Here is a 27,500-nt window from a genome sequence, read left to right as displayed (position 1 = left end):
CAAAAACACTTTGATTATTAGTCAACTCCCAAAATAAGTGTCCTAAGAAATTATAATCTACTTTATAGGTCACAATCAGATTGACAAGATGTGGGGAATAGTTGGTAATTTTCAAAGACATAGTAGATAAGCGTGATTTGACAATGTCAAGCAATTTTTATTTATCGGCTATATACCTATTTACTAAAAAAAAAAATAGACGGTACCGTATTTTGGCTTTAAACCTTCACCAATAATTATCGTCAGAATGATGACTTCATGAGGCTCCACCCACTTTGGCCTCGGCCTCGTTATAATTCAGGATAACAATGAAGGCTATCATGGACATTGTTGTATTAGAAAATCTAACTTCTGGCTATAAAAACTCATTTCTCGAGTAGTTGTAAGAAGTGCTAAATGATCCTCAGGGATCCCAGCAGTTGGCCTAAACGTTTAATTCATGTATATTGCTGCTATTACTAATTTTGCGGCACTACTGCTACAGTAGTATTATTACGCTAGCACAGATACCCCACCCACATCTATGTATCGTTCCGCCATTCATACAGTCTTTATATCCAACATGGTCGTACAGACTAAAGAAGAAGAAAAAAAATTATATCGGATGATCCGTTGGTCTGCTGGAGATTTTAGCACATATAAGCTTGTATTTACTTTGGATAAAAATCTTATTTTAACAAAAATAGTTATATAAAGACTGTTTACATACAATCTCTGTCTATCTCTCTCTCTCTCTCATGGTGGCATAGTGAATAGTTAATGGAAATGTTCAAAATCCTGAATGACATTACAAGTATTATAATCACGTTACGCTAAATACAAATCAGACCATAAACATTGGATTTAAACTAGAAACTGAATAATTACCTATTCAGGCTATAGTAAGTATGGCCACGGGCTTTCTCTTGACTGTATAAAGTTGCAAGTCGTAAGACAAATGCAGTTTTGCAACCACGGGGACAATTCCAAAACCTGTTAGCCATTCTTGACTACTATGGGTTTCAGAGCTGATGGAATAAGGTGAATGGGTTTCTGTCTGGTGGATGGGCGGGGCAACATTTCGTAAAATGATGTTTACCTTGCTTACATAATGAATGTTTTTCGACTCTTGGCTCACAACCATTGGCCATGGCGTCGGCTAAAGCATTTTTACTTTATAAAAATTGAAACTATCAGGTTTAGGTTATTGATAATGCTGACAAAATTTGTGTGTAGTTGTAAAATATACATATGTCAACTTTCAGCTACATCTGATGCTTTGATAAGGAGCAAAATCCAAAAAACCGTGTTACAGAGGCCCTGAATTTCATAGTAGTCAAGTTGCATGCAGGTAAAAACTTTGGTCGGACAATACAACAGTAGGGCCTAGACTAAGTCGGTTAAAGGAAAAATAGAGGACTATGGTAACCAAATCGTGGTCGTCTGTATGCCAAGTTAGTTAGGATGACGGGAGTATATTGTTAATCAGTTGTATTTTGCTTTTTGTGGGGGAAGTAAGTTCAGGGTATTTTGATAGCCTGTTGTAATTAGCACATTCCTTGGCCTTGGTTGTGAAAGGTATTTAAGTAAAAGCAAATATTTTCAGTACTATAATGAGTATAGTCTCCTATTTTGTTCAAGTTTATTTCATGGGACTTTGGGTGGGTATATATTTCAATAAGAAGAAAGTTCTGATGAATGCAATAGGCTAGGTGTCAGATATATGGCATGCTGAATCAAAGGTTTGGGAATCTGGGTACCTACATGAACCCGAGACAAGACTTGAAGGCAGGTGTATAAACTTAAAGATCCAGGAGCTTGGTCTTGCACAGACAGAGATATATAAACAAAATTCTGGAGCCTGTTCTCACTGAGCCTTGGAATCATGGGCATGAGACATTGGGTTCTCAGACAGGCTGTTAAAGTTTGATATCATTATAGACAGGAGAACCTGAGCACAGCACTATTGTGTGGATTCTGTGGTCTTGGACACACTAGCTATGGTCTTTGACACACTATCTACAACACCTCAGGAACACTGGGAATTCTTGAGCAGAAAGTCTAATGGCATGAATCATTAGATTTATTATGAATGTTTGTGCTTGGTTTGTGCCATAAATCTTCAGCTCAGGACTAGGCTAGTTCCTGAACCTTCATGGGGGATGATTTTTGGCATAAGGTGTGCACCCATGCCTTGTACATAATGATTTATTGCCCGATTTTCTGTTTTAGGCTCAAGTCAGGATTTTGTGGTGATCTCATTTTCATTTACTGGTACTTTCATATTTTAATGATTTGCAGCACAAAGGGATACACATTCATTATGTCATATAACATTTTCTTATGTTTTTCTTGGGTTGCCCACATTACTTTTAATTTCATAAGAAATGCTTTGCATTTGGTTAGTTTCAGTAGCTTCAAGCAGCAGATATATTGTACAATGTTAGCATGTTAGCCTTCACCATTTTGTGCATTTCCCTTTTTTTTGTGTGTAATGTAAGTTTTGCATACTTGGTAAAAAAAAAAAAAAAAAAAAAAAAGAGGCCAGTTTATGAAAATAAATCAGACACCAGACTCCTGAACATTGATACCCTCTCAGAGCAACCAGTAGAACCAGCTTAGTGCTTGGCCTAGCAAATAATAGACTGAGCATGGCCATGCCCTGCCATTTAAATGAAGCCGCAAACGGACTAAATACGGCATTTAAGTTTAGGTTTCACTTCCTCATGAGATCTAGGTGGTTGCCCTCCAACATGGTTGACCCAGCATGAAGTTTGCTCAAAACCTGAGTGATTAACAGACTATATGTGGTGTCAAAAATTGCCATTTATTCTACCTTGAATAAAATTTCATAGTTTTTTATGAGTACTTGTTTTGAAGTATTTCCCAGTTTCTATGAAAATATGCTGATATATGATTATTTTGCTCCACAGAAGTAGTTTTTATTATATCAACTATAGCAATGAGTTGGTATAAATTAGTACATTGATATTCAAAGTAATAAACCACTTTTTTGCAAATTTTGTCCATCTATATAAAATTAGATGACGTGTCAAAAATTGCCATTTATTCCCCTTGAATAAAATTTCCTAGTTTTTTATGAGTACTTGTTTTGAATAAAATTTCTCAGTTTCTATGGAAATACGTTATAGATTATTTTTGCTCTACAGTAGTTTTATTATATTAACTATAGCAATGAGTTGGTATAAATTAGTACATTGATATTCAAAGTAATAAACCACTTTTTTGCATATTTTGTCCATCTCTATATAATTAGATGACGTATAATTACAGTGTTGTCAAACTTCTTCCTGTGGAGACTCTTTATATATTATTTTCTTATTGTAAGGGCACATGCCAGTAATTTATGCTTGCCTTCTGGACGAAATCCCTTTTTTTTTGTATGTTGGGTTACGATTAAAGCACTTGATGTTTGTTTTTAAGTTGATGTTTGTTACGTAACCCTGTAATTTTTGTATATGTGACAACTGTGTTATGCAATATACTCCTCCCGAGTTTTCTTCTAGGGTGGAAAGGTGAAGCTCTCTGATTCTAGCATCTGACTCCACGAAGGCAAGTAAAAGAAGATATTCTTGTAAGATCCAGCCACATCACAGAAGTAGTTTTTATTATATCAACTATAGCAATGAGTTGGTATAAATTAGTACATTGATATTCAAAGTAATAAACCACTTTTTTGCAAATTTTGTCCATCTATATAAAATTAGATGACGTGTCAAAAATTGCCATTTATTCCCCTTGAATAAAATTTCCTAGTTTTTTATGAGTACTTGTTTTGAATAAAATTTCTCAGTTTCTATGGAAATACGTTATATGATTATTTTGCTCCACAGAAGTAGTTTTATTATATTAACTATAGCAATGAGTTGGTATAAATTAGTACATTGATATTCAAAGTAATAAACCACTTTTTTGCATATTTTGTCCATCTCTATATAATTAGATGACGTATAATTACAGTGTTGTCAAACTTCTTCCTGTGGAGACTCTTTATATATTATTTTCTTATTGTAAGGGCACATGCCAGTAATTTATGCTTGCCTTCTGGACGAAATCCCTTTTTTTTGTATGTTGGGTTACGATTAAAGCACTTGATGTTTGTTTTTAAGTTGATGTTTGTTACGTAACCCTGTAATTTTGTATATGTGACAACTGTGTTATGCAATATACTCCTCCCGAGTTTTCTTCTAGGGTGGAAAGGTGAAGCTCTCTGATTCTAGCATCTGACTCCACGAAGGCAAGTAAAAGAAGATATTCTTGTAAGATCCAGCCACATCACCACGTGAATCGTCGTCGCCATTGCAGTAACTTCTTCATTAGGATATTCTGAGATCCTGTTTGCCATTTAAGTTTTATTTCTGTTGAAGTAACGTAACGTTTTGTTAATAATTTTTGCAGTAATGTGTTAGTTTTCTTGCTTCTTAACGTAATTTGAATAATTGTTCTGTTCTTTAAATATTAATTATATGTATTAAACCTTTAAATGCGTCTTTGTGAACCCGTGTGGCATCACCCAAAAAGAATTGGTGCAGGAAATACAGTTGATTGTTTCTTAACTGCACTTTTGTTGAATAAAAATGCAAGGTTTCTTGGCTTTAAGTAAGTTAGTAAACTCCTCAGCACTGTAACGTGGTCTCATTCAAAGCTAGTGCTGGAGGGCTTAAGGTTGAATGAAATCTTACCGAATGTGGCCCTAAAATTCAGTTTAGTTTCACCACATTCTTTACTGGTCCTTCGAACGAACCGAATGCCATAACGATTCACAAACGATTTTTTTTGGATGTTAAAAAATAATTTGCGATAATGTTCACGTTGGTGATGGTTGGCTTTAAAGTCATTTTAGTATAGCTGGTACGTGTCCAAAGTTATTTGGTGAGCAGGGTAAGGTATTGAATTACTTGGAGTGTTTGCTAAGTAATCTGTTGTTTATGGAACATTATTGTTCATATTTAATGATTACTCTGTGAATAAATTCTTGTTGAATTTCGTAGCCATTTTTTTGAACTTAGGTTTTTTCGTGACCAGATGTATTTTGTGAATTGATGAAGAGCACGTGGCCAAATTATCTAGCATTCAGTGAATGGTATACTTCAATCAGGTTTAGAGAATTTGCCATACATTTTTTATATTTGTGCAAGTTTGTTATTGATCCATTAACAAGATAATGGATTCCAAGATTAGGATAGTTATTGAAGGGGAAATTATTTCCTTACAAGATTTGCTTGATGAGGCAGGTAGCTGCATTGGTGATACGACGATTTGAAGATAGTTGGTCAGAGAAGGTGGCGATTATTTCATAGGGTAGTGAATATGAGAGGTTATGTAGAAGTTATAGAGCAATAACTAGAATGTGTAAGGTAAAGCTATTTGCTTACTACACAGAAAACTAATGAGCGAGATTGACACGGGAGATATAAATCAACGGCCCGCTTTGCCTCCTCCTTCGGCTCCCACTAACCCTCTCCCTCCCCCTAAACTCCCAGCAATTAAGATACCTGAATTTAGCGGTGGGGAGGAACAATGGCTTGCATTTTGGGATATATTTAACAGTTTTAGTTTCACGATCGTAGGGATATTTCCGATGTGATTAAGTTTTCTATACTCAGAGCTAATTTAAGGGATAACGCCTTTAAAGCCATAGAAGGTTTGCTTGTCACTAATGCCAATTATTCAGTAGCTATTCAGACCCTTAAGGAGAAGTATGATAATAAGGAAAAATTGAAACGTAGACTTATGTCCAAGTTAACACATTTAGTCCCTCCCAGTCATACAATAGAGGATTTGAACACGTTCAAATTGGAATATGAGAAGATTATTCTACAAATGAACACATTGAATTTAGATGTAGAGGCCATGAACCCCGTTTCCTCTAGTATAATATGCGAGAAATTATCGCCTGAAACACGTAAAGCTATAGCTAATAAACATAATAGCATGTCTCTTGATTTAAAGCAAATTTCCTCAGGTTTGAAATATGTTTGTGAATTAATGAAATTTTGTTACGAAGGTGAGAATCCTAATAAGAGAAGACGAGATCAGGGCAAATTTTCTAAAGTGATTCCCTCAAATGTGCAAAACGTGCAGAGAGCACAGCCAAGTAACAGTAAACCTAGTAATAGTAGTCATTACAATAATTGTGTCTTGCTCACCGAACCATGCCTCTCGCGATTGTAAGACTTTCAAATCCATTGATAGTAGAAGGGACAGAGTTATATATTTAAGATTGTGCTTTGCTTGCCTCAAAGGAGGTCATTTAATCTCTGAATGTAGAAATAAGCCGAAATGTAATAGATGTGATGGGCCTCATTACCCGATGATTTGTAAGAAAACAGAAAACCCTGTTAATCCTGCTCTACCAAAGTTGAGTACTAATGTTAGTAAATCAAATGTTAATTCTGAGAAATCTCATAATGATTCTAAATGTGCTGTTAGTAAAGGTGATTCCCCAGTAGTTATGACTGCTTCTTTGGGAATTGATCATTCTCAGACTAATAAGATTTCTGTTTCTACTGCTAAGGTAATTGTGTCAGGGAATGGACATCGTTCCTTTGAGAGAGCACTCTTTGATTCTGGTGAGCAAAGAACTTTTATTGCAACGGAATTAGCCCATAAGCTTAGTCTATCGTCCATAGTAACAGTAGCCTTAAAGGTAAAACCATTTGGTAGTGATGCCATTGAAGTTAATTGTAATATAGTAAGAGTTGTGGTGAGACTAGCTAAGATTCGTACTGTCATTAATGCCATTGCATTCGATAGAGTTAATTCCAGAATTTATTCTCCAGGATTGAGTAAGTCGGCTGCATTCTTGACGAGTAAAGGCATAAAATTAGCAGATAATGATTTAAATTCAGATGAAGTAAATGGTATAGAATTAGTCATTGGAGCCGATTGCTATGGAAAATTCATTCAGAACAGTCAAATTTGCTCTGGAATACAGATATTGAATAGTTCTGGTGGTGCACTAATTTTTGGACCTCTTCCTAGTTGGTCTTATGACAATGTAGAATCTAATGAGATTACTACATCAAGTGTATGTTGTTCAAGAATAGAAGTAGAGGAAATCCCTATTAATTCTTGTTGTTAAGTTAGAAAATTATGGGATTTAGAAAGTGTTGGTATTCGTCAATCTGAAATTAGTCCTGAAGAAAGAGAATCAGTTAAGTGTTTTAAGGACAAAGTAAAGAGGGTTGACAATAAATATGAAGTGTCCTTACCATTTAAAGATGAAAGTAGACCGCCTGTTAACTATAGAATAGCCATTGGTCAATTAAATTCCCTGTTACATAGATTCGAATCTGACCCCTCCTTGTATGCTCATTATGATCAAGATTATCAAAGATTGCGTTCAGTCTAGGTTTATAGAATTAATTCCTTCAGGCTCCCCCATTTATAGGGCATTATTTACCCCACCATGCTGTACTGAAGGATTCAGAAACTACTCCCATTCGAATAGTTTTTAATGCTTCTTCAAAGGCTAAAGGAGAACTTTCCTTAAATGATTGTTTATTTAACTGGTCCCTCATTAACAACTAAACTTTTCGATGCCCTGTTGAGTTTCCGTACAAACCCAGTAGCTGTGATTTCAGATATCAGTAAAGCCTTTTTAAGGATAGGCATTTCACCTGACTGCCGTGATTATTGCAGATTTCTATGGCTAACTGGTCCTTCCGATTTGAAGTCTACTGTAACTTACCGGTTTTGTGTAGTTTGTTTTGGAGCTACATGCTCCCCCTTTCTCTTGCAGCAAACCCTCTTGCATCATTCATCTCTGATGAAGAATTTCTATGTAGATAACTTTAGTAAAACTTACAAGGATGTGTCAGTCTTGATGGATGAGTATCCAGTAATAAATGCGATTCTTGAAGACGCTAATATGCCTCTACAAGAATGGGTTAGTAATGATTCAGAATTTAACAGAACCATAGATGTTATCAAAGAAAGAGTAAACGTTTTGGGTTTAGAGTGGTATCTAGCACAAGATGAGATGTCACTGAAGGAAGTAAATTGTGAGTATAAAGGACCTTTAACCAAACGAAAGGTTTTGGTACAGTAGTAGCTCGGATGTTTTGATCCTCTAGGATTATTGTCACCTATACAGGTTGAAGGAGGTAAATATTTTCTTAAATGTTTGTGGAGTAACTACGGATGGGATGACCCTGTGCCAGAATCATTATGTTCAAGGTTTGATGAAATTTGCAAGTGTTTTAGGAATGTAGAAAGTTTAAAGTTTCCTAGGATTGTTGTACATCCTGAATGTTCCCACTTACATGTATTTTGTGATGCCTCTAATAAGGCATATGGAGCTGCTGCCTATGTGATTGATTTCAAGGAGTGTAAGCAATTACTGGTCAGTAAGTGGGTAAAGTGGCACCCAACCCTAAACAGACTATTCCGCGTTTGGAATTGACAGCCTTGTCCATGGGTGCGAAACTTGCTGGAAGATTAATGCAGAATGATGATTTAAGAGTGAGTTCTTGCACTCTCTGGAGTGACTCCATGGTTTCTATTTGTTGGGTGAAGAACAATAATAGTAAAATTCCCTATGTACGAAACAGAGTCACTGAAATTAATGAATTCAAGTTCCTCTACGATATACCCCTCTAAGGTAATCCAGCGGATGCTATCCAGAGGTATTAATAGTAAAGATTTGGCGCAAAATTCCTTATGGTGGAATGGCCCTAAATGGCTTTTAACTGGTGATTATCCTCAATCATTAGCTACAGAAACTGTGCATGTTAATGAAATTCTTTCAGAACCTAAGTTTGTTCACCCTCCAACCCCATTAATTGACATCCCACGTTATAGTAATTTAAGTAAGCTTAAAGGTATCATGAGGTCAATATTGCTTATCCTTAAGTGCAGTAAAGGTTCTAAGTTTGTTGTTAACGAAATAAAAGCACTTGTCCTCCTTGAACAGAAGCAACATTTTTCTATTACCAGAATGTACCATCCTGTGATAAGAATTCACATGGAGTGTCCATGGATGTTAAGAACTTGTGTAATCAGTTAAACTTATTTGTTGAAGAAAATCTAGTTAGGTCTCAGGGTCGCATGAAAAACGCTTCCATGTCTTATGATACTCGGTGCCCAATGTTATTGCCTTCCAGAAGTTATTTAACATTGTTGATAGTTGAACATTTGCATAGACATCATCACCATTGTGGTGTCAATTCTGTATTGGTATTGTTGAGAGAAACCTTTTGGGTACCTAAAGCACGACAAGTTATCAATCAATCAATTGTGTTCAAGTGTGTTTTGTGTCAGAAGTTAACCAAAAAACGGTTGTGTTTGCCCCCCCCCCCCCCCCCCCCCCCCCCCGCGCCATTACCCACAGAAAGAGTGAGATATGATAGACCTTTCCAATCAGTAGGAGTTGATTATACCGGTGCTATTAATGTTTTTGATCATGAGACTGGCTTGGAGGAGAAGGTCTTTGTATGTCTATTTACCTGTACTACGAGCAGGGCGGTTCATTTTGAATTGACTCATTCCATGACTGCTTCCGATTTCCTACTGGCTATTCGACGCTTTGTAGCGTATCATTCTCTGCCGAGCCTGATTATATCTGACAATGGTAGGAATTTTGTTGAATTTAATAATTTCCTGAAGGAAATTATGGAGGAACCAGAGGTAAAGTCATACCTTGAAGGAAATGGTGTTAATTGGAAGTTCACCTCACCGCGAGCCCCCCTGGTCTGTAGGCTTTTGAATTTAATAATTTCCTGAAGGAAATTATGGAGGAACCAGAGGTAAAGTCATACCTTGAAGGAAATGGTGTTAATAGGAAGTTCACCTCACCGCGAGCCCCCCTGGTCTGTAGGCTTTTATGAACGCCTTGTTGGTGTTCTATAGGGATGTTTGTCCAAGGCCTTGTATCACAAACGTGTATCCTTTGAAGAGTTGAGAACTCTACTTGTTGAGTTTCAAGCTGTGATAAATTCTCGACCACTGACTTATCTCTCCTCTGATCGAGATTGTGAGGCTTTGCCCCATGTTACTTTATGGGCGAAATGTTTGTATTTCCCCTCCTCTTAACAATTTAGCAACTGATGACCCAGATTTCATGAGTTCAAGTGATCTTAGAGAACAATATTTTAGATTATCATCAGTGCTAAGGAAATTTGAGAACTCTTGAAAAAGACTATTTAGTGTCCTTGAGAGAGAGACATAATAATTCTAGTAATAATCTCTCTGCAAATGTGAAAGTTGGGGACATAGTGATGGTAGACTTAAAAGATCATCTGGGTAAAGGCTATAGATCCCTCCTCTCATTGAGTAAGGTTACCCAGCTGTTCCCGTCGTCTGATGGTGTGATTAGGTCTGTAGAATTGAGAGTGAATAATAAACTATACCTGAGATCAATCACAAAGCTCGTACTTCTGGAATTACCCGAGAGGGAATATGATAGTGTTGTAACTCAGGAGCCAGATAGTGTGCCTCTGAATGGTACTAGACCTCGGCGTGCAGCAGGAATCCGCTGTGATCAAGAGAGAAAGGATTTAATTTCTATGGATCTACTCTAAATGTATATTTGATTTAAATTTTGGTTGCAGTTGTAATTACTTCTAATTATGATTCTTCTTGGGGGAGAATGTCAAAAATTGCCATTTATTCCCCTTTAATAAAATTTCCTAGTTTTTTATGAGTTGTTTTGAAGTATTTCCCAGTTTCTATGAAAATATGTTGATATATGATTATTTTGCTCCACAGTAGTTTTTATTATATTAACTATAGCAATGAGTTGGTATAAATTAGTACATTGATATTCAAAGTAATGAACCATTTTTTTCGCAAATTTTGTCCATCTATATAAAATTAGATGACGTATCATTACAGTGTTGTCAAACTTCTTCCTGTGGAGACTATATATATTATTTTCTTATTGTAAGGGCACATGCCAGTAATTTATGCTTGCCTTATGGACGAAACCCCTTTTTTTGTATGTTGGGTTACGATTAGAGCACTTGAAGTTTGTTTTTAAATTGATGTTTGTTACGTAACCCTGTAATTTTGTAGATGTGATAACTGTGTTATGCAATATACTCCTCCCGAGTTTTCTTTTAGGGTGGAAAGGTGAAGGCGAAGCTCTCGGATTTTAGCAGCTGACTCCACGAAGGGTAGAATCTAGCCACATCACCTCGTGAATTGTTGTCGCCATTGCAGTAACTTCATAAGGATATTCTGGGATCCTGTTTTGCCATTTTTTTTTTTTTTTTCTATCGAAGTAACGTAACGTTTTGTTAATTTTTGCAGTAATGTGTTAGTTTTCTTGCTTCTTAACGTAACTTTGATAATTGTTGTGTTCTTTAAATATTAATTATATGTGTTAAACCTTTAAATGCGTCTTTGCGAACCCGTGTGGCATCACCCAAAAAAGATTTGGCGCAGGAAATACAGTTGATTGTTTCTTAACTGCAATTTTGTTGAATAAAAATGCAATGTTTCTTGACTTTAAGTAAGTTAGTAAACTCCTCGGCACTGTAACGTGGTCTCATTCAAAGCTAGTGCAGGAGGGCTTAAGGTTGAAAGAAATCGTACCGAATGTGGCACTAAAATTTTTTTAGTTTCACCACATGTGGTATGTATGCCTACATACATACCACATAGAAAGCCACTTATGACTCAACATGAAGCTCAAGTTCTGGCTTTGCTCTTCCTTGAGAGCCCAAGGTCATATTTGACTAGCCTGGCAGTACACCCAGCATGGTATTTGTATAAACCCCCTGGATATTAATGGCCCTGTAATCACCATATTCTATTGCTTACAAATCCATTAACAGACTGATTGTAGTCCTTCGGGTTTGCCTTCATCCTGCTTAGATATAAAAGCATTGTAAGGGAAAACACAGGAAGTCCAAGGAGAGACAGTCAAACATGGTTGATGTCAACCTCAGTCTGCCGCCATTCTCAGCAATAAAGCCATCTGTTTATTTCAGATGGGTGAACATACATTTCAGACTGTGACATTACGAGTACGTACCACAAAAAAAGGGTTGGTTATGTAATAGTCAATCCATGATACCCTTTTCCTCTAACTCAAGCATTGGCTTGATGCTCAGGAGAAAAGACTTATAAAAGGACCTACACACGTTAATATTAACTGAATTCACCCCAACCACCTCGCCCATTCCCAACGAGCCCTTGATCTGCTAAACAACACAAAAAGTAGCCTATGACAAATTATAGTTACTTTAGCACACAAAACTCCACATTAATAGGGAATCAAAGGCGGTAGACCTTGTGAGAGAAATCAAGATGAAGACAATGGAAACCAAGCCAACACCATGCAAAATGCCCCTTATAGTTCATGACAAAAAAGGGCACCCCCACCCAGACAATATCTGTATACCATCACAGGTTTGGAAAAGCTGCCAAGAACTCTTATCCCCTGCAGCAGCTGTAGAAAAAATGAGTAAGGCAGACATGCAAAAAGTAATGGTGGCTGCCTCAACCCATATAAATCTGTTAAACCAGGTTCTACATTGCACAAACCACAGTAGGGGGATAGTACCTTCAGTCCACTTCATGTTGTGCACTGCAGGCATTACCTAAGGTTCCTTGCGACTCTTAGTAATAATGAAGAATGGTAGCATATTTTGTCTGGTACCTGCGGATGAAAAATTTAGTCATAAAATATCCTATTGTAGTAGGCTAACCATGTCCCGTATCAGGCAGTATCATGCAACAGTTCTACTTGGTAAGGATGTGAAACAGTTGCATATTTTGTTATAATTCAAGTTATCATAGAAAGGCATATTTAAACTCGACATGTATATATTTTATTTATGCTTCGTATCATAATTTTGTATAATGATTTATATATTGTAAATCATTTTATACCTTTTTGAGGGCAGCCCTGTAAAGCTTTGCAGCCAAAATCTGGCTTAGCTTCTAGCGTCTAGCTTCAGCGGCTAATCACGAACCTACCCTCTGTGGTCATGAATTTTCACCACATACGCTGTCAAAAAGAGGGCAGTTTAGCTCGGTGGTCTAGTCAAACTACTATCTTGAATCTATAATGGTTATTTAGGAGCCTGCTACAAAAGTTAACTTTTTTGGCATACTCCATAGGACATAAACATTTAAGCATATTAGTATTTGTATAATAAGTACGATCATTAGTCACCTGTGTGAATTCAGTATGATGTACATTGTTCATCTAATGCTAGTCTAATTTTGCTCTATTAGACTACTACCGAGAATGGTCACAGTGCAGGGTACTGTAGAAATGGACTTTTACACTAATAAAAGCCCATGTCGATGCAGAATGGTGACTGTGCCAATAAAGGAAGCACACTTGAGAAAATTCCATTTGCAGAATAATTTGTAGAAGTGTTAACAACTACAGGGTTTGTGTCCTGTATGTCATAACCTTCACACTAGACTTAAGGGCTGTCCACTCGAGCGGGCCTGATCGGCATGCTCCAGGGTTGACGGGCAAATTCTGGTGGACTTACCCGTGAATGTTGTCCACACGGGTGAGGCAATGGAGAGGTGGGCGTGCCCGACGATGCCAGTAGTTTGTTCAGTACGGTACGATAAACATGTTGCCTACCGCAAAGAAGAAGATATTGTGTAGCATGATAATTGCTTTATGCATGATGCAAAAGAAGAGAATATGGTGCAAAGAATGGCTCAGTAAACGAAATGTATATGGTTAACGTACGTCTGCCAGGGTCAAAGCTCAAGCCATCGGGCACCACCATGGTGATTTTGCTACAAGACCCATCGGGCAATTTGCCAGTTTGCCCGTTAGAGGGGAGGTCCGCCGATCAGGCCCGGTCGTGTGGACAGGCCTTTACACCTAAAGCTTGTTTTTGGGGGGTAAGCAAGTTCATGACAATCTACAATACTTTGGATGTGGTTTATTTGTATAGATTTGCAGGTTCAGTATACAGTGTAATTTTCTAAAAGGGGAAGAAAAGCATACAGGATTTATTTAATAGGACTGATTTTACAATTGCTTTCCCTAGAGTCATACAGACATTGTGCCAAATGCAATGTTTCACTAAACACTGTGATTTGCCACAGAGTAAATAAGCCTCTGAGTGAGATTTGCAAACACTCACCAAATATGGTAAATTTCTTTCAAATTAAATTTTCATATCTATCTGAAGTCGGTAATATTTCCACTTAATGAGTGTCTTTTGACTTTAATCCAAGAATGACCAACTACTCCTACAGCTTTGGCTTACTCAGATGGTTCACAAAACTTGTTCGTTTACTTCCTAATAGCACAGGCTATCACTTTAATATGTGGTACAGTATGAGCAGGAAGAAATCTTGTGAAATTTTTCTCAACCTGACTGCTTTCCATTTAAAAGCATAGTACAGTAACTAACTTGACTAAAACGACTTTCTGTAGAAAGTCCCACTTTATTTTTGAGGCTAATTATAGCATGATGAATTTTATGTATTTGTCTTTCTTTTTTTAATGAAATCTTTGACCATCTGCTAATTTTCTAATTACTGCAGGTAAACAGCATTTCACCAAATTAGGGGCAGTTTCTTCAACTGAAAAATGTTAATTACATCGAAGAAGGTTGAATGATATTGTGCCACTGGTGGATGTTGCCACAAGTAATTTCAAGAGTGCAAACATCAAAGAGTGATTTGCTGGCAAAGATTCTGTGGATGTCAAGAGCAATAGGTAAGCTGTATGGTATCAACCAGCTTTGTAAGAATTAATCCTCCTTTTGTATTAGATTTTGAAGTTATTTCTTCACTTCTCCAAGTTCCTCCCTGGACGAGTGGTTTTCCCGCTCGGCTGCCAATCCGGTGGTCAGAATCCCAGCTCGGCCAACGCGGAATCAGAGGAATTTATTTCTGGTGACAGAAATTCATTTCTCGAATAAGTGTGGTTCGGATCCCACAATAAGCTGTAGGTCCTGTTGCTAGGGGACCAACTGATTCCTAGCCACGTAAAAATATCTAATCCTTCGGGCCAGCCCTAGGAGAGCTGTTAATCAGCTCAGTGGTCTGGTAAAACTAAGATATACTTACTTTTTTCACTTCTCCAAAGATATAGGGATAGGTATTGATACTGCAAGGTAATAAGATTTGTGGGTGATGTATTAGGACTATTATTATTAATAGGGCTTAGTTTTTCCAGACCTCTGAGTCTCAAGTAGACTCTTCTTGGGTTGGTTGATGTATTAGGACTGCCTTGCAATATAATGGCAATTCATTTCATATCCACTGTAAATCACTTGAATCAGCATTATTTAAAAAATAGAAACCATAAATATATTACAGCTTTCATTCGTGTAAATAAATTTATTCAGGTTACAACCTGTGAAACCTTATAAAATACACTTAAATCTAGCCTTTATAATATGGTTAATACTTGCCCTTACGAAAAATTGCAAAATGTTCAAATTTTTTTTTAGCATAATGTCTAAAAATTGAAACTGCCAATTATTGCCAAGGATTTATTGATAAATCATTACAAAATAATGATACAACAATGTCAACATCATACAGATTTCAAAATAGCACTGCTGTACATGGACAGATAATTCTTATATTGTTGCATAGCTGTGAGTCTGAAATATTGTAGTCCAGAATTCCATTTACTGCCTTGCAATTTAATACACTAGTGGATCATTATTGCCTTAAATTATTCATTTCATATTTTCATATTCACTGTAAATCAAGACTTAACATAGTGTGACTCAGACCATCTTGACTTAAAACACTTTACTATTAAAAAATTTATCACTGAATCAATTCTGAAGATACTTCACTTCAAGTCTTCATATAGAGTTCTTTAAACTATCAACAATGATCCCCTGATTTTTGCTTATGTTCTTCTGTAATATTTACAGTAAGAATACTTAGGATATGGTAAGTGCTGTACAGTACATGATTAGTTTCATTTTCTAAGGCATTTACTAAGGTTTGGTGGTTCATGATTGACTCTTAACTGTTGTAATATTTTATTTTATTGTCTGAACCAACTAATAATGACAGTGGTTATTTTCTTGTCAATATGTATGACCGATTGATTTATTACTGATTCTTTGGTTTTACCACAAGTTATATCAGGGTTCAATGAACAAACCTAAATACAGTACGACTCGCATTACTGCTGGCTTTATTAAGTGAACTTCTTGTATGTGCAACAAAGTTGTGACATTTCATGAAATAGATGCTGTGAAAGATAGAAGTGTAACAGATAAAATATGTAATTACATAGGGAAATTTTAAAAACCAATAAACAATATATACACAACACACAAAAACCATAGGATCTAAACTTCATCCCTCACATGGGTCACTTTTGAAACGGTGAGGATGAAAACTTAAAAGAATAATTGGACCTAAATGTATAAAAAAAAGGCCTGAATAAATACATAATGAAAATGTCATATCAAAACTTTAGAGTTTTTAAGTGACGATAAGCAACATTAAGAGGAAATATATATTTCAGTGCACTAACAAAAGGCAAAGAACAAAAATGTTAAAACTTTGAGACTATATGTATGACCACAATGTACATAATGATATAGAATTTCCAATTTTTTATAGTAATATAAAAAGATATAAAGAACAAACAAATGAGATGAATATTACACTAAAATCACAGAATAGGAATAGCTTAAAGTATTCAGAAAACAAGTGTAATTCATTCAATATTCAACAAAGTTTGAATGTAGCAGAAAGAATCCAGGTAATTACTGTACAGTACTGGATTTTCCCCCTTCAATTGTAGATGCCTTCATTTGCTAATTAATTTTTGTTGCAATATGATTTGTGATTAACCATTTCAAAACTCAGAATCTTGCCCTCAACCTTAAACTTGCAAAGTAATTTACATTTCATTGTAGTTTTTTTCTTGATCTTTTAAAATCAAGCCGATATAAAAAGTTTTGTTTTATACCTCAGTGAACAGAACAGTCATTATGAAAGGTACAGTATTTTACATTTCACAAATAAGATACAATTCAATATTCATTAAAAAATACTCTCAAATTACTTCTAGTGTGACACCACCCCTCTTCCCCAGGAAACGTTTTGAGCTTTTATTTAATTCGTAGAGTCTTTTGTTTATTCATATTAGTTAACATTAAAGATATATAAGATGTTAAGAGATCATCCATTTTATAACCAAGAGAGGTTTCACATAGCAGTTTAGAGCCCCTAACGAGGTTTCCTATGGTCATGTGGAAGTACGTGTTGCCTGACGACCAGTTGCTTATTCTCGTGAAGGGATTGGTGACCAGAATTTCCTGTTGGGTAGGGAAATTGAAAACATAATCATAGAAATAGTACAATACTGTGTACAATAACACTGAATATTGTATTTTTTAACAGAAATCTTTTACAAAAATCTTGCTAACTATTACTAATCCTGATTTTTACACTTTTTACTTCCAGACAAGCCTTCAAAACAGGTGATCAACAACTCCTATATGATAGGTGATTATGTAGCAGGAAGCTGAAAAATCTAGGGCCATCATAAAATGAGGCTTTGACAAGACACTATCACGAGTTCAACTCCAGGATCCTTTCAGTAATGAAAAGCCATACATACTCCATACTTCTGTATCAGGATACTGTGCAAATAGCTAAAACCTTCATGGAAAATATCCTGAATACTCTGGATGGCGGTTTCAACAGTACTGGAACATTACAGGACCATTCAACAAGTCATTGTCTACCTGCTCGAAACTACATTTTTGGATTATTATAGTTACAAATCTGGCCAAGAGAATCACAATCTACTTTAGAAGGTAAGCAAATGTTTCTAGCAGGGAGCCTTGATTTCAGTTTTTAGCACTGATCCTTCATTTCAGTTTTTAGCAGTGATCCTGATATTTTTTTAGCGGTGATCCTTGATTTCAACATAACATAAAATTTATTACTTCCTTTGTTTTCAAAGGTTCACAACTTTGAGAGAGTTGGACAAAAGGAAGATGTGATATACAGACATCTGCTTTATTTGAAATGTATAACTCGGTAATAGCATGTTCAGATACCACAAAGGAAGTTGGTTCAAGTGAGTTAAACAGGACCTTCATACTAGTCAGCCAACACTTCTACACCTACAGAAGTCTTAACTGCACAGGGCAACAAAGAGCAATAAGACATGGGCATGCTTTCTCCACCTTCAAACACTGTAGCATGCTTCTTCCACTTAAAGCAGCCAAGATTCATGCGAACTCTGCAGCAAGAGGACATCAAAGTCAAGTACAAGCTATCCATGTACAGCAAGAAAAATGGAGGTAAAAAAACCATGGCACTTAAGTTTTCTACATGCCCAAATGTGATGAAACCAGGGTTCTTCAGGATGTACACAGTAGCCTGTTCTCTACAAATCATTACCAGCTATCACTACTGAGGACCAGATAAGAGAAACTCAAAGCCTTGGACATCAGGAAAATTAGCTGGAGTAGAAGATAGACACCAACGAAATATTCAGCCTTTAGGCTGGATGTTTGCAGGGCCTGAAATTCAAACAGTTTCTGTGGCATGCCAAATTCAAGAACTAAACAGGATTTTTACAGTGCCAAAAATTCTAAGTTCATCCAACAAACTTCATCCAACAGACCACATAAAAAGTAGTCAGTAATTTGACCACATTAGACTTCTCTAGCTTCGCCTGTCATATAGTATGTCTACATCCAATTTCTTATTCACCCAGTATCTCGATCATCTTGGAGAACCTAGAATTTTGTGTGGGATAGGACATAAAGTACTTCCACAGTTCATCTTCCAAACATTTTATAGTGCAACTGGAGAAAAATCCTGTAAGGCAACTGCCAAGAAACTAATGGTCACCACAACTCCAACATGTGCCATCTCCACCACATTTCATGTGGTCAACCTTGCACCTGGCAGTAAGTTCCTGCTAGACACTGGTGCTTCCTAGTGGATCCTCCAGGCATCACCAGAAGAAACATACATAAGCCCATGCAGCAGCCTCCATTTAGTATCTGCCAAAGGAAGCCTAACCCTCTGTCTGCTACATTGACAGCATCCTCATCTTCTCCAGGAATCCAGAAGATCATCAGAAGTATTATGAGAGCTACCTGACAATGTTGTCATCAGACTCCACCATCGAATTCCTGAGCCTTCATCATTTGATTTTACCTTCACCCAGATTTCCAAGGTATCAGCCATCAGGAAACATTCCACTCCAACTATCATAAATGTCAGGAATACACAGGAATGGTTACCTGCCCTCCTTCCACAACAAGACACTCTTGTCAGAAACCCCTAAGACCTGGTGCCATGCCAAACAAGAAGTCTGCAAATCCATCAAGGATGCGCTGGCAACCACCGCCACTCTGGCATTCCCAAATCCAAAAGCCAAAATCATGCTAACTACAGAAGTCAGCAATGTCACCACTGGCACTGTAACAGAATAGTCATCAACATCCAGGCCAAAGAATAGATCTCATGAAACTGCAGAATCATCATAAGTTGTGGAGTTAACCACCAAACAAGGCAGCCAAGCATTAAAAATTGTGACAAATCTGTTCCATCTCTTACATAGCCTTTCTGAAATGCAGGAGACTGCTATTATGCCTGATCTAAAGATCCGAGCTCTACCCTTACATAACATTCTGAAGAACTGAACACTACGCTTAGATAACAGTACCAGAGATGAACTCCTCTCAGAAGCCAAACAGAAATGAATGGCTATGGTGGCCCAAAGATTTTTTTCAAATCAATCCAGAATTATCAAATAACCAAAGAATATTTGTGAAGAAAATACCAATCAATAATCATTTTTATCAAGCCACTACTGTATATACTGTAGATCATCAATGTGGAGGGATAAAATGCATCAGCTTTCATAATAACAAAAGGTTGTAGCTCTACTGAAGAACTTCTCTGACAGTGAAGACTTCAAGAGAAGTCATTCCCTAGACTGCCAGTCAAGACATCAAACACTGAAGTGAACTCTCCAGTAGCAGATAAAAAGGAACTAAACGAACCTTTCAAGACCTTCGGTATACAAAATACGAAGCAAGATGCATTAAAGGTAGTTACTCCTACAGCAAAGGCACACAAGAATACTATGCCAATAAAATCAGTGTCCTATTAAAAGTACCTATTGTGTCACTTGTTAAAAGTATCTATTGTGTCACTTGTTGAATGTATGTTAATATTCATCAATTTTATTTATCGCCACAAATTCCATATGTCCCTCCATCACCAAGGCCAACTGATAATGTCAAATATGTTATTTCAAGAGATAAATATTTTCAACTATGTACAGTACCATTTATGTTTTCAAATCTGTATAATGTAAATACTATAACCTTTTATCTCTGTTAAATAAATGGAAAAATCTTTAAAAGCTTTACCAGTCATTATAGATACCTTCACAGTAATTTTCACATGGCATATGGGTACCCTACCAAAAAAAAGATAACTTTAGATTTATTAGTTATAAACTAATTTACATACCTTTGTTGTTGGGTGAATAAGAGACACTCCCTGTTTGTTGATGGCTATTAGAAGATGTTCAGGGTAGTTGGGGTCAGTTGTTTGCTTGACCTCGAAGAAAGCAGAACCAAAGGTTGGCCATCTGTAGATAACTTTAAGGAATGCAATTTTGGCTTCTTCTGGACTCATTCCTAGTAACAGACAGAAATTATTAGTATGTAGATTAAGAGAAATGAAGCACATCAGTCTTTTATAGCATAATCAAACCAAAATGAATGGGAAACAATGTCTTAATTTTTTAAACAAGCATGAAGCATACTAGCTGCAGGAAGCAACTTTTGCAAGCTTATTTTTCTTTTTCTTATTTTTACTGATAAAGTTAAAGGCAACACTATAGATCTGTGGTTGCAATAATGGCAACACCATAGATCTGTGGTTGCAATAATATGTCTTCTGTGGTTGCAATAATATGTCTTACAAAAGTCAAAGGATATAGATCTGTGGTTTACAAAAATCAGAATATAGATCTATGGTTACAATCTACAATTAAGAACTACTGCTAGTACAGGGAACAAAAGAAGTACGTAGGTGATAGTTGGAACACACAAAGTGGATGATTATCTTGCTATAATGCTTCAGTTAACATCGCATGTCGTTATCAACAGAAAATAATAAGCCTATTCACGCAACTCGGTTTAATTAAGCTACAGAGTCTCACTGTTAGAAGGTTTAACTTGAAAAACTTATCAATAATGAGGAAAAGAAATTGCAAAACTAAACAAGTTGACAAGAAACCGATGGAAAGTAGACGGCAGAAAGCATTGCAACTGGGGCTCTTTCAGTATCATTGACAGTGCACCTGTAAGGTAAATTATAGGCACAACTACTCCACAAGGAATGTTCAAATTCTGTTCATACCTGCATCATTGTTATAATGCTGGACTATAACCTTCTTCCATTCATTCGTACTCTGAGATTTAGCTAGGTCAGCAGGTATGAGGTCTCGTAACATTGTTCTGCAGACAAAAAAGGAAATGCTAGGTGAAAAACAGCATAACAAAATTCTTTTGCAGTGGAAAATATTGGAAAGATTTAGAAAAAGAATTTTTAAGATGGCAAACCTACTGTAAACCAAATAAACACTTCAATCTTTGCCTTGCTAAGCTTTGTTTGTCTTCTTGGAAAAAAAAGTTCATAGAATTCTTATTGGAATCTTTGTTAGAAAATTTAGAACATCATTTTGAATTATTCTTAGTAAAAATAAAGCTTTAAATGCAGATGTCTTCAATTTCTACGATGGCAAAGTTTTATTTTAATTTCAAAATACGTAGAGTAATATGTTACCATAGGTTGTAACAAATCACTGGGGGCATTACAGAAAGGAGCATAATTATTTTCTAGATACTTACGGAATGTGTGCTAACTCTGCTTTACTCTCGCCAAAACGAACTCTGTACACAAGAGCTGCTAGTCTGGCAGCTTCATCTTTTGTGCAGCGATGATATCCTGTTTAAGGCAAAAATATTTAAATTCCATGTACAGAACACTTTCATTAGCAGATGCAATCTCCTTTAAATGATGCTTATATATATAATACAATACATAGTGAATGTACTTTTTGTTGTTGACATATACTCAATACGCCAGAAAATTAAATATATTTAAAGTTTATGTGCAGACTATTTTTTGTTGGCAACTATAATCTCCTCTAAGTGATGTTACTATTATGCAATATAGTTCCATACCTTTTTTTAATACATTAGATAACAAATGAAAACCTTTTGACTTCCTTTTATTGCACACTGATGGCAAACAAAGACCCCTAAATCTGGCAAAAAGTAAAAACCATAATCATGAGAGTAAAGAAAGTCTTAGATGAAATCAGTAGTAATCTACCTCTGAGAAGCTTGGGAAGCTCTTGATGGAAGTGGAATATAATATCGGCATTGCGGTCCTTCCCAGGTACAGTGTTTGTCCATAATTTTTTCATGAAAAAGACCTGGTATGTGAAATGCGGGGTTGTGCCTGTGGATTTCAAAACAAATTACATTTCTGTATTGCAACAAAATGAGAGCATAAGATATATTGGATATAATTCTTATTCAGTTTGTAAATATATTACCTATGTGAAACATAGAACTGCTCATAATGTACCACAGAAATAACAAAAGATCAAAATTCCAAACATGGGCATGTGCATTATCATTAAAACTTAGCAGTACTGTATATCTCACCATCTCTTGAAGGTCTGGCTTTCTTGATCCAGTCTGTCAGATGCCTCACAAAGTCAAAGAAGAAATCACCCTCTGGAACTGAAATGACTTTGTCTGCAATCTTCACAAAGAGTGAGAAACCTTCGGAGCTCTTGAGGTTGAGACGATGAGCGATGGAAGCACAGAAGTCTTTTGCCCTTGTGGAGGAGTCTACTTCAAAAGCTTCATCAGTGTCATCAGGGAAGTAAACCTAGGGGAGGTTTTATTGTTTTATCATTTTAAGGAGAACCTTCAGATTCAGCTTAAAGTAAGCATATTTTGGGTAAATTTCACTTGAGACAAAGTTGATCTAAGGGAGATTTTATTTGGAGTATATGTATAGGAATTAGAACTATCATCTTAGGGAAGAAGGTGTAGGGAAATTCTTTCCAAGAATGCCTGTAACTGAATATTGAAAATTTTGACTGATGAAGGAATAACCCCCTTCAAGGTAAGTACCTTGATGAATATTTAATTTCATTTAAAGTTCATTACCCTTTTACCTAAAAATGTATTCTATAAGTTAATATTCATTCAACTGTAACAGAAGCTAAAACTATTTATTACTAATCATTATATCTGACTCTGCTTTGTGAAGTACATTTCTATCCAGATTCTCATCTAACCTAGGTCCTCATCAAGTTCACAACTTTTCACAGTTTATAAATACTTACATTAACTTCAAAATTCATTAGTATGTACGTATATCAAACTGAGGGTACTTATAAGAGGAACTGAAAAAAAGATAAAATCTTCACTGAAAACTGAACATACCTTATGGAAGATCTGAGTAGTCTTGTGGTGTATAGCTTCAACTTCTACTTGATGGGGTGGGTACTTTCTCTGGCCTTGCTTGAGGGTCTTCTGGAGACGGTGAAGTGAATCCTGTGCTATTGGGTGGCGTCTAGTCCTCAGAAACTGGGTGAGCTCCTACGGGAAAACAAACATGACCATATGATACACCACTTAAGAAATTAAGAAAATTATTTTACTCATGACAAGGAAATGTAGAAAATTTGTTTTTGTCAGCTGAAAAAATCTTATGTAATACTTTAGTATTCTGTATTGAAAGTAATTTAAATAATAACAAGATTTCCTTCTGAATTAAAAGAGGCAAAAACCTGAAGACACCTGAAAGAAATTAACCTAACATCTTACAAGGTTTCAGGATTCAAGAACTGCAAAGATACCAAAGACAATGAGTTAGGCAAGAAAACTTGAAAGTCACTAACAAACATAAAGGACCTGTATGCTGGAGTGAAATCTGATAATAAAGACTACAAAAATAAAATGGAAGTTCCAATTCTTTAAGATTAATTTTGCTCTTACCTTGACAAGATTTTGTGAGCAAGCGAACAGACCGGTTGCCAACCACATAAGTTCCCAACCTCTTTCTTCACTCAGCCGATTTCTGTTTTCTGTCAGCTGTTTCATTACTTGACAGTAAATTTCATCTCTGAGAATTTCCTGTGGGAGTTGAGAAATATGGTTATGAAACTGGTGAAGTATTTTATTTAAAAAAAAAAGGCTAAACATGATGTGAAAGTTAATATATTAACGCAATAAGCAAAGTAGAATCAGAATCTCTAGCTCTACATTCCAGAGACAGCCCTAAGACTCCTAGTAAATTAAGGACTGTACATGAAGAAGAGCTACAAAAAATATTTGTTTTTCATTTTCCCTAAAGGAAGGATTATTGATATGCAATCAGCAAATATAAAAACTAAATAGGAATTACCCACAAGGTTTCTGATGCACTTCAATCATAATATGATGAAAGATAACATAATGGTGACTGCAAAGGACACTGCCTTCAAAATATAGCAAGAATAAGCTCAGATGCACATACCACAACCAAATTCATTTATAATTTCTGTCAATCCTATTTTGATGCCCCAATCACTTTTTTATTTTGAAAATACTACAAGTAACTAGTGAAGTAATATTAAAATATGTAAAAATGGTATCCTAAAATACTGCAATTATCCTCAGTGCGTGTTCCAAATCAACACAACATAACTGAATGTCTTACATGTTTAAGGGGCCCATCGAAAATTTGGTCAGTGAGGTCATTCCCTTGTCGGTTCCTTCTGGAGGGCAGGTCTCCCATATATTTGAGGATTGCATTGAAGGCGTAGACAGATTCTTGAGCTAACTCTTCTTTGTGCAGTAGCTTCTTCAGGAGAGGCTGTTTGATGGGGTCCCGGGAATACTTCCACAGGGTTTCGTTTGATGGACGACGAGCTGATGAGAGGGCGATGGCCCGGGACACTGTGCGTTTGGGTGGAGGTCTTAAAAAAAGAAAAAAAAAATCAGTTATTCAAGTTGCATACAATGTCATAACAAGGTGCATTTAGGTCTAAAAACTAAAACTACCACATTTAATAGCTACTGGGAAAGGCAGTGGGTTACATTGAGGCCTGAAAAAAAACCTGTCGTGATCATTACTACTTTATAATAATCTACTGAAAATTAGCATCTCAGAATATCAGTTGGTTGAAAAGTACATTTCTGGATTATACAATAAGGATTGTTTGTTTGTTTATTTGTACAGTGTTTTTACATTGCATGGAACCAGTGGTTATTCAGCAACAGGACTAACGGCTTTATGTGACTTCTGAATCATGTCGAGAGTGAACTTCTATCACCAGAAATACACATATCTCACTCCTCAGTGGAATGGCCGAGAATTAAATCACGGCCACAAAGGTAGCACGCCAACACCATACCGACCACGCCACTGAGGCACTTTATACCATGAGAAAACCAAGAAAAGTAGGTTACGTGAAAACAAATCACTATGCACATCAATTTCAAAGTAATTTCTGATATTATGTATTGTGCAAAAATTACTGCTATAACTGTATGACAATAAGTTTTGAAAATTTATATTACTATTCCGCGGCGCCCTAGACTATGGCAGATGTGGTTTTTCTATGCAGGGACTCGTACTAAACACGGCGAAATACATTGGACGCCCCAATCCCTAGTGGATGTCGTATCCGCGGTTACGTTACTTGTAGTCCGTGCGGAACTATTCTTTAGAATTACCTTTGAAAGTAGTGGCGGCCCACTACACAGTGTAGTATGAATAATTGCTTATTAACACATACCTGAAGTGGTCCAGGGAGTACTCCTCCAAAGTATAGGGCTTCTCCTGGGAGTCTGTGCCGTTGAGCTGAGGCGTGAACAGCTTGCGACCATGCTCGGCGCCTTCGGCTGTGAACAGCGCCTGGAAAAAAACAAGAAACAAATGTTTTGATTAAAATGCTCCTCAATAAAAATTAAATGAATATGACTTAATACTTGGCCATGATGAACGTGTGGAGTAACCAGACTATTGCCTTTGATGAAATTATTTTCTTGATAAGTAGTTAACTGAGCTATATTAGCAATTAAATCCAGGATAAATATGAATGTTTTGACATACAGTAATGAAGGATGTGGACGAATATAGATAATGGAGCCCAAAAAAGTAAATAAGATATTGAAAATGGACTTCTGAGCGCACAACACCCAGACTATTCAGTGAGTTGCTCCAAGAACTAGAAAAAAATTTAAAACTAGACTGCTTTTAAGGAGATATGTCTATTTAAAAACAGTTATGACATGACAGAATAAGTTATTCGTCACAACAGTAAACTGCAAATGACATACGAATACAAACGCCTTATCGTCTGCATGAGGACCAATGAATGGTCTCCAACTCTAAACTAGGAAAAAGAAATTTTCATCGAATTGTCTGGTTTGGTAAAATTCCGAACAGATGGAAAGCACTGAACAAAATCAAATGAAACCATTCCTGGAAGCAATGTTTTGTGTTTAGAATTTCAAGTCAATGTGTCCCTGAGGGTTTGTTCCCCATAAATTGGATTCATCTTCTGAATAATAACACGTAATTAGATTGATCAGCAACTTCGATTCAAATAAAAGGGAGGGGAAAATCATCACCAAGATCGTGGAGAGTAACTTCTCTCAAAAAGAGGGTCCCAGGAAGTTATGCATCTATACTCGTTTTTTTTTTTTTTTTTTTTTTTTTTTATCTGTCCACCCGACTGTGGTGTTTGCGTATGGTAACACTGCGCCCCGGGCTTTAGATAGTTACATTCAGCTTACATTCAACAATTATAATAATATCCTGTTTCGAATATTAACGGTGTAATTCGCATACAGTAAATTATTAAAACACTTTTCAGTTGCAAATGCACACCCAGATATCCTTTTATATACCTAAAACTTACACATAGCGTAACTATCTAAAGCCCGGAACGCAGTGTTACCATACGCAAACACCGAAGGCGGTGGACAGATGGAAAAAACAGTATAGTAAAGAGCTTCACAAAAAAATAAACTGCTTCCAAGGTCAAGGTAACCATTGTCTCTAAACAAGGAAAAAGAAAAAGTGAACCCAAAGGAAATAATGAGACCACTCGCCGAAAAGCCAGTCTCTATCAGATAGAAAAAAGGTCCTAAAAACTCCAAAAAGACAAATGTAGTGAAGTCAGTTAAGGTACCGTTAATGGGAACACAACAACTGAATTTCGTGGGAATGGAACAGATTGCAAGGCCATTGAAGAAATGAAGAAATGAAGGTTCTTTGACTTGAGAATTTAATTGATGGAAGGAGTAGCCTGTATTAGACAAGTGAGAGATGGAGAATGAGAGAATTCATATGACGTTAATGGCTGAGGCTGTCAACGACGACGGTCTACCTCACCCCCAACCCCCTCCCTACACACGCACATTATAATCGGACATTTAAAAACGTTCTCCAAATGAAACTGAAGATCAGATCATAAGACATTTATGCTTTTCAAGAGAATGATGGTCTGGTGAATAGGAGAGAGA

General features: G+C 36.4%; 1 protein-coding gene across 4 annotated transcripts in view; it reads right to left on the bottom strand.

Annotated features, from left to right (window-relative positions):
• Window positions 1-15,417: 15,417 nt before the first annotated feature.
• Window positions 15,418-27,500, bottom strand: part of LOC135199901 (myosin-VIIa-like) — a 104,425-nt gene continuing 92,342 nt past the window's right edge. For all 4 annotated transcript variants that reach the window (XM_064228024.1, XM_064228037.1, XM_064228031.1 and 1 more), the window contains 10 exons: window positions 25,766-25,884; window positions 24,685-24,943; window positions 23,982-24,119; window positions 23,427-23,582; window positions 22,635-22,863; window positions 22,297-22,425; window positions 21,810-21,906; window positions 21,319-21,416; window positions 20,422-20,591; window positions 15,418-17,231 (listed from right to left, as the gene is read on the bottom strand). In XM_064228024.1, the coding sequence (XP_064084094.1) occupies window positions 17,025-17,231; window positions 20,422-20,591; window positions 21,319-21,416; window positions 21,810-21,906; window positions 22,297-22,425; window positions 22,635-22,863; window positions 23,427-23,582; window positions 23,982-24,119; window positions 24,685-24,943; window positions 25,766-25,884 (1,602 nt within the window). In that variant the 3' untranslated portion in view covers window positions 15,418-17,024. The remainder of the gene's footprint in view (window positions 17,232-20,421; window positions 20,592-21,318; window positions 21,417-21,809; window positions 21,907-22,296; window positions 22,426-22,634; window positions 22,864-23,426; window positions 23,583-23,981; window positions 24,120-24,684; window positions 24,944-25,765; window positions 25,885-27,500) is intronic.

This window comes from Macrobrachium nipponense, chromosome 23 (genome assembly GCF_015104395.2).
Source record: "Macrobrachium nipponense isolate FS-2020 chromosome 23, ASM1510439v2, whole genome shotgun sequence".
NCBI lineage: Eukaryota > Metazoa > Arthropoda > Malacostraca > Decapoda > Palaemonidae > Macrobrachium > Macrobrachium nipponense.
Note: the sequence above shows the minus strand (reverse complement) of the source record. Positions and strands in the feature narration are given on the sequence as shown.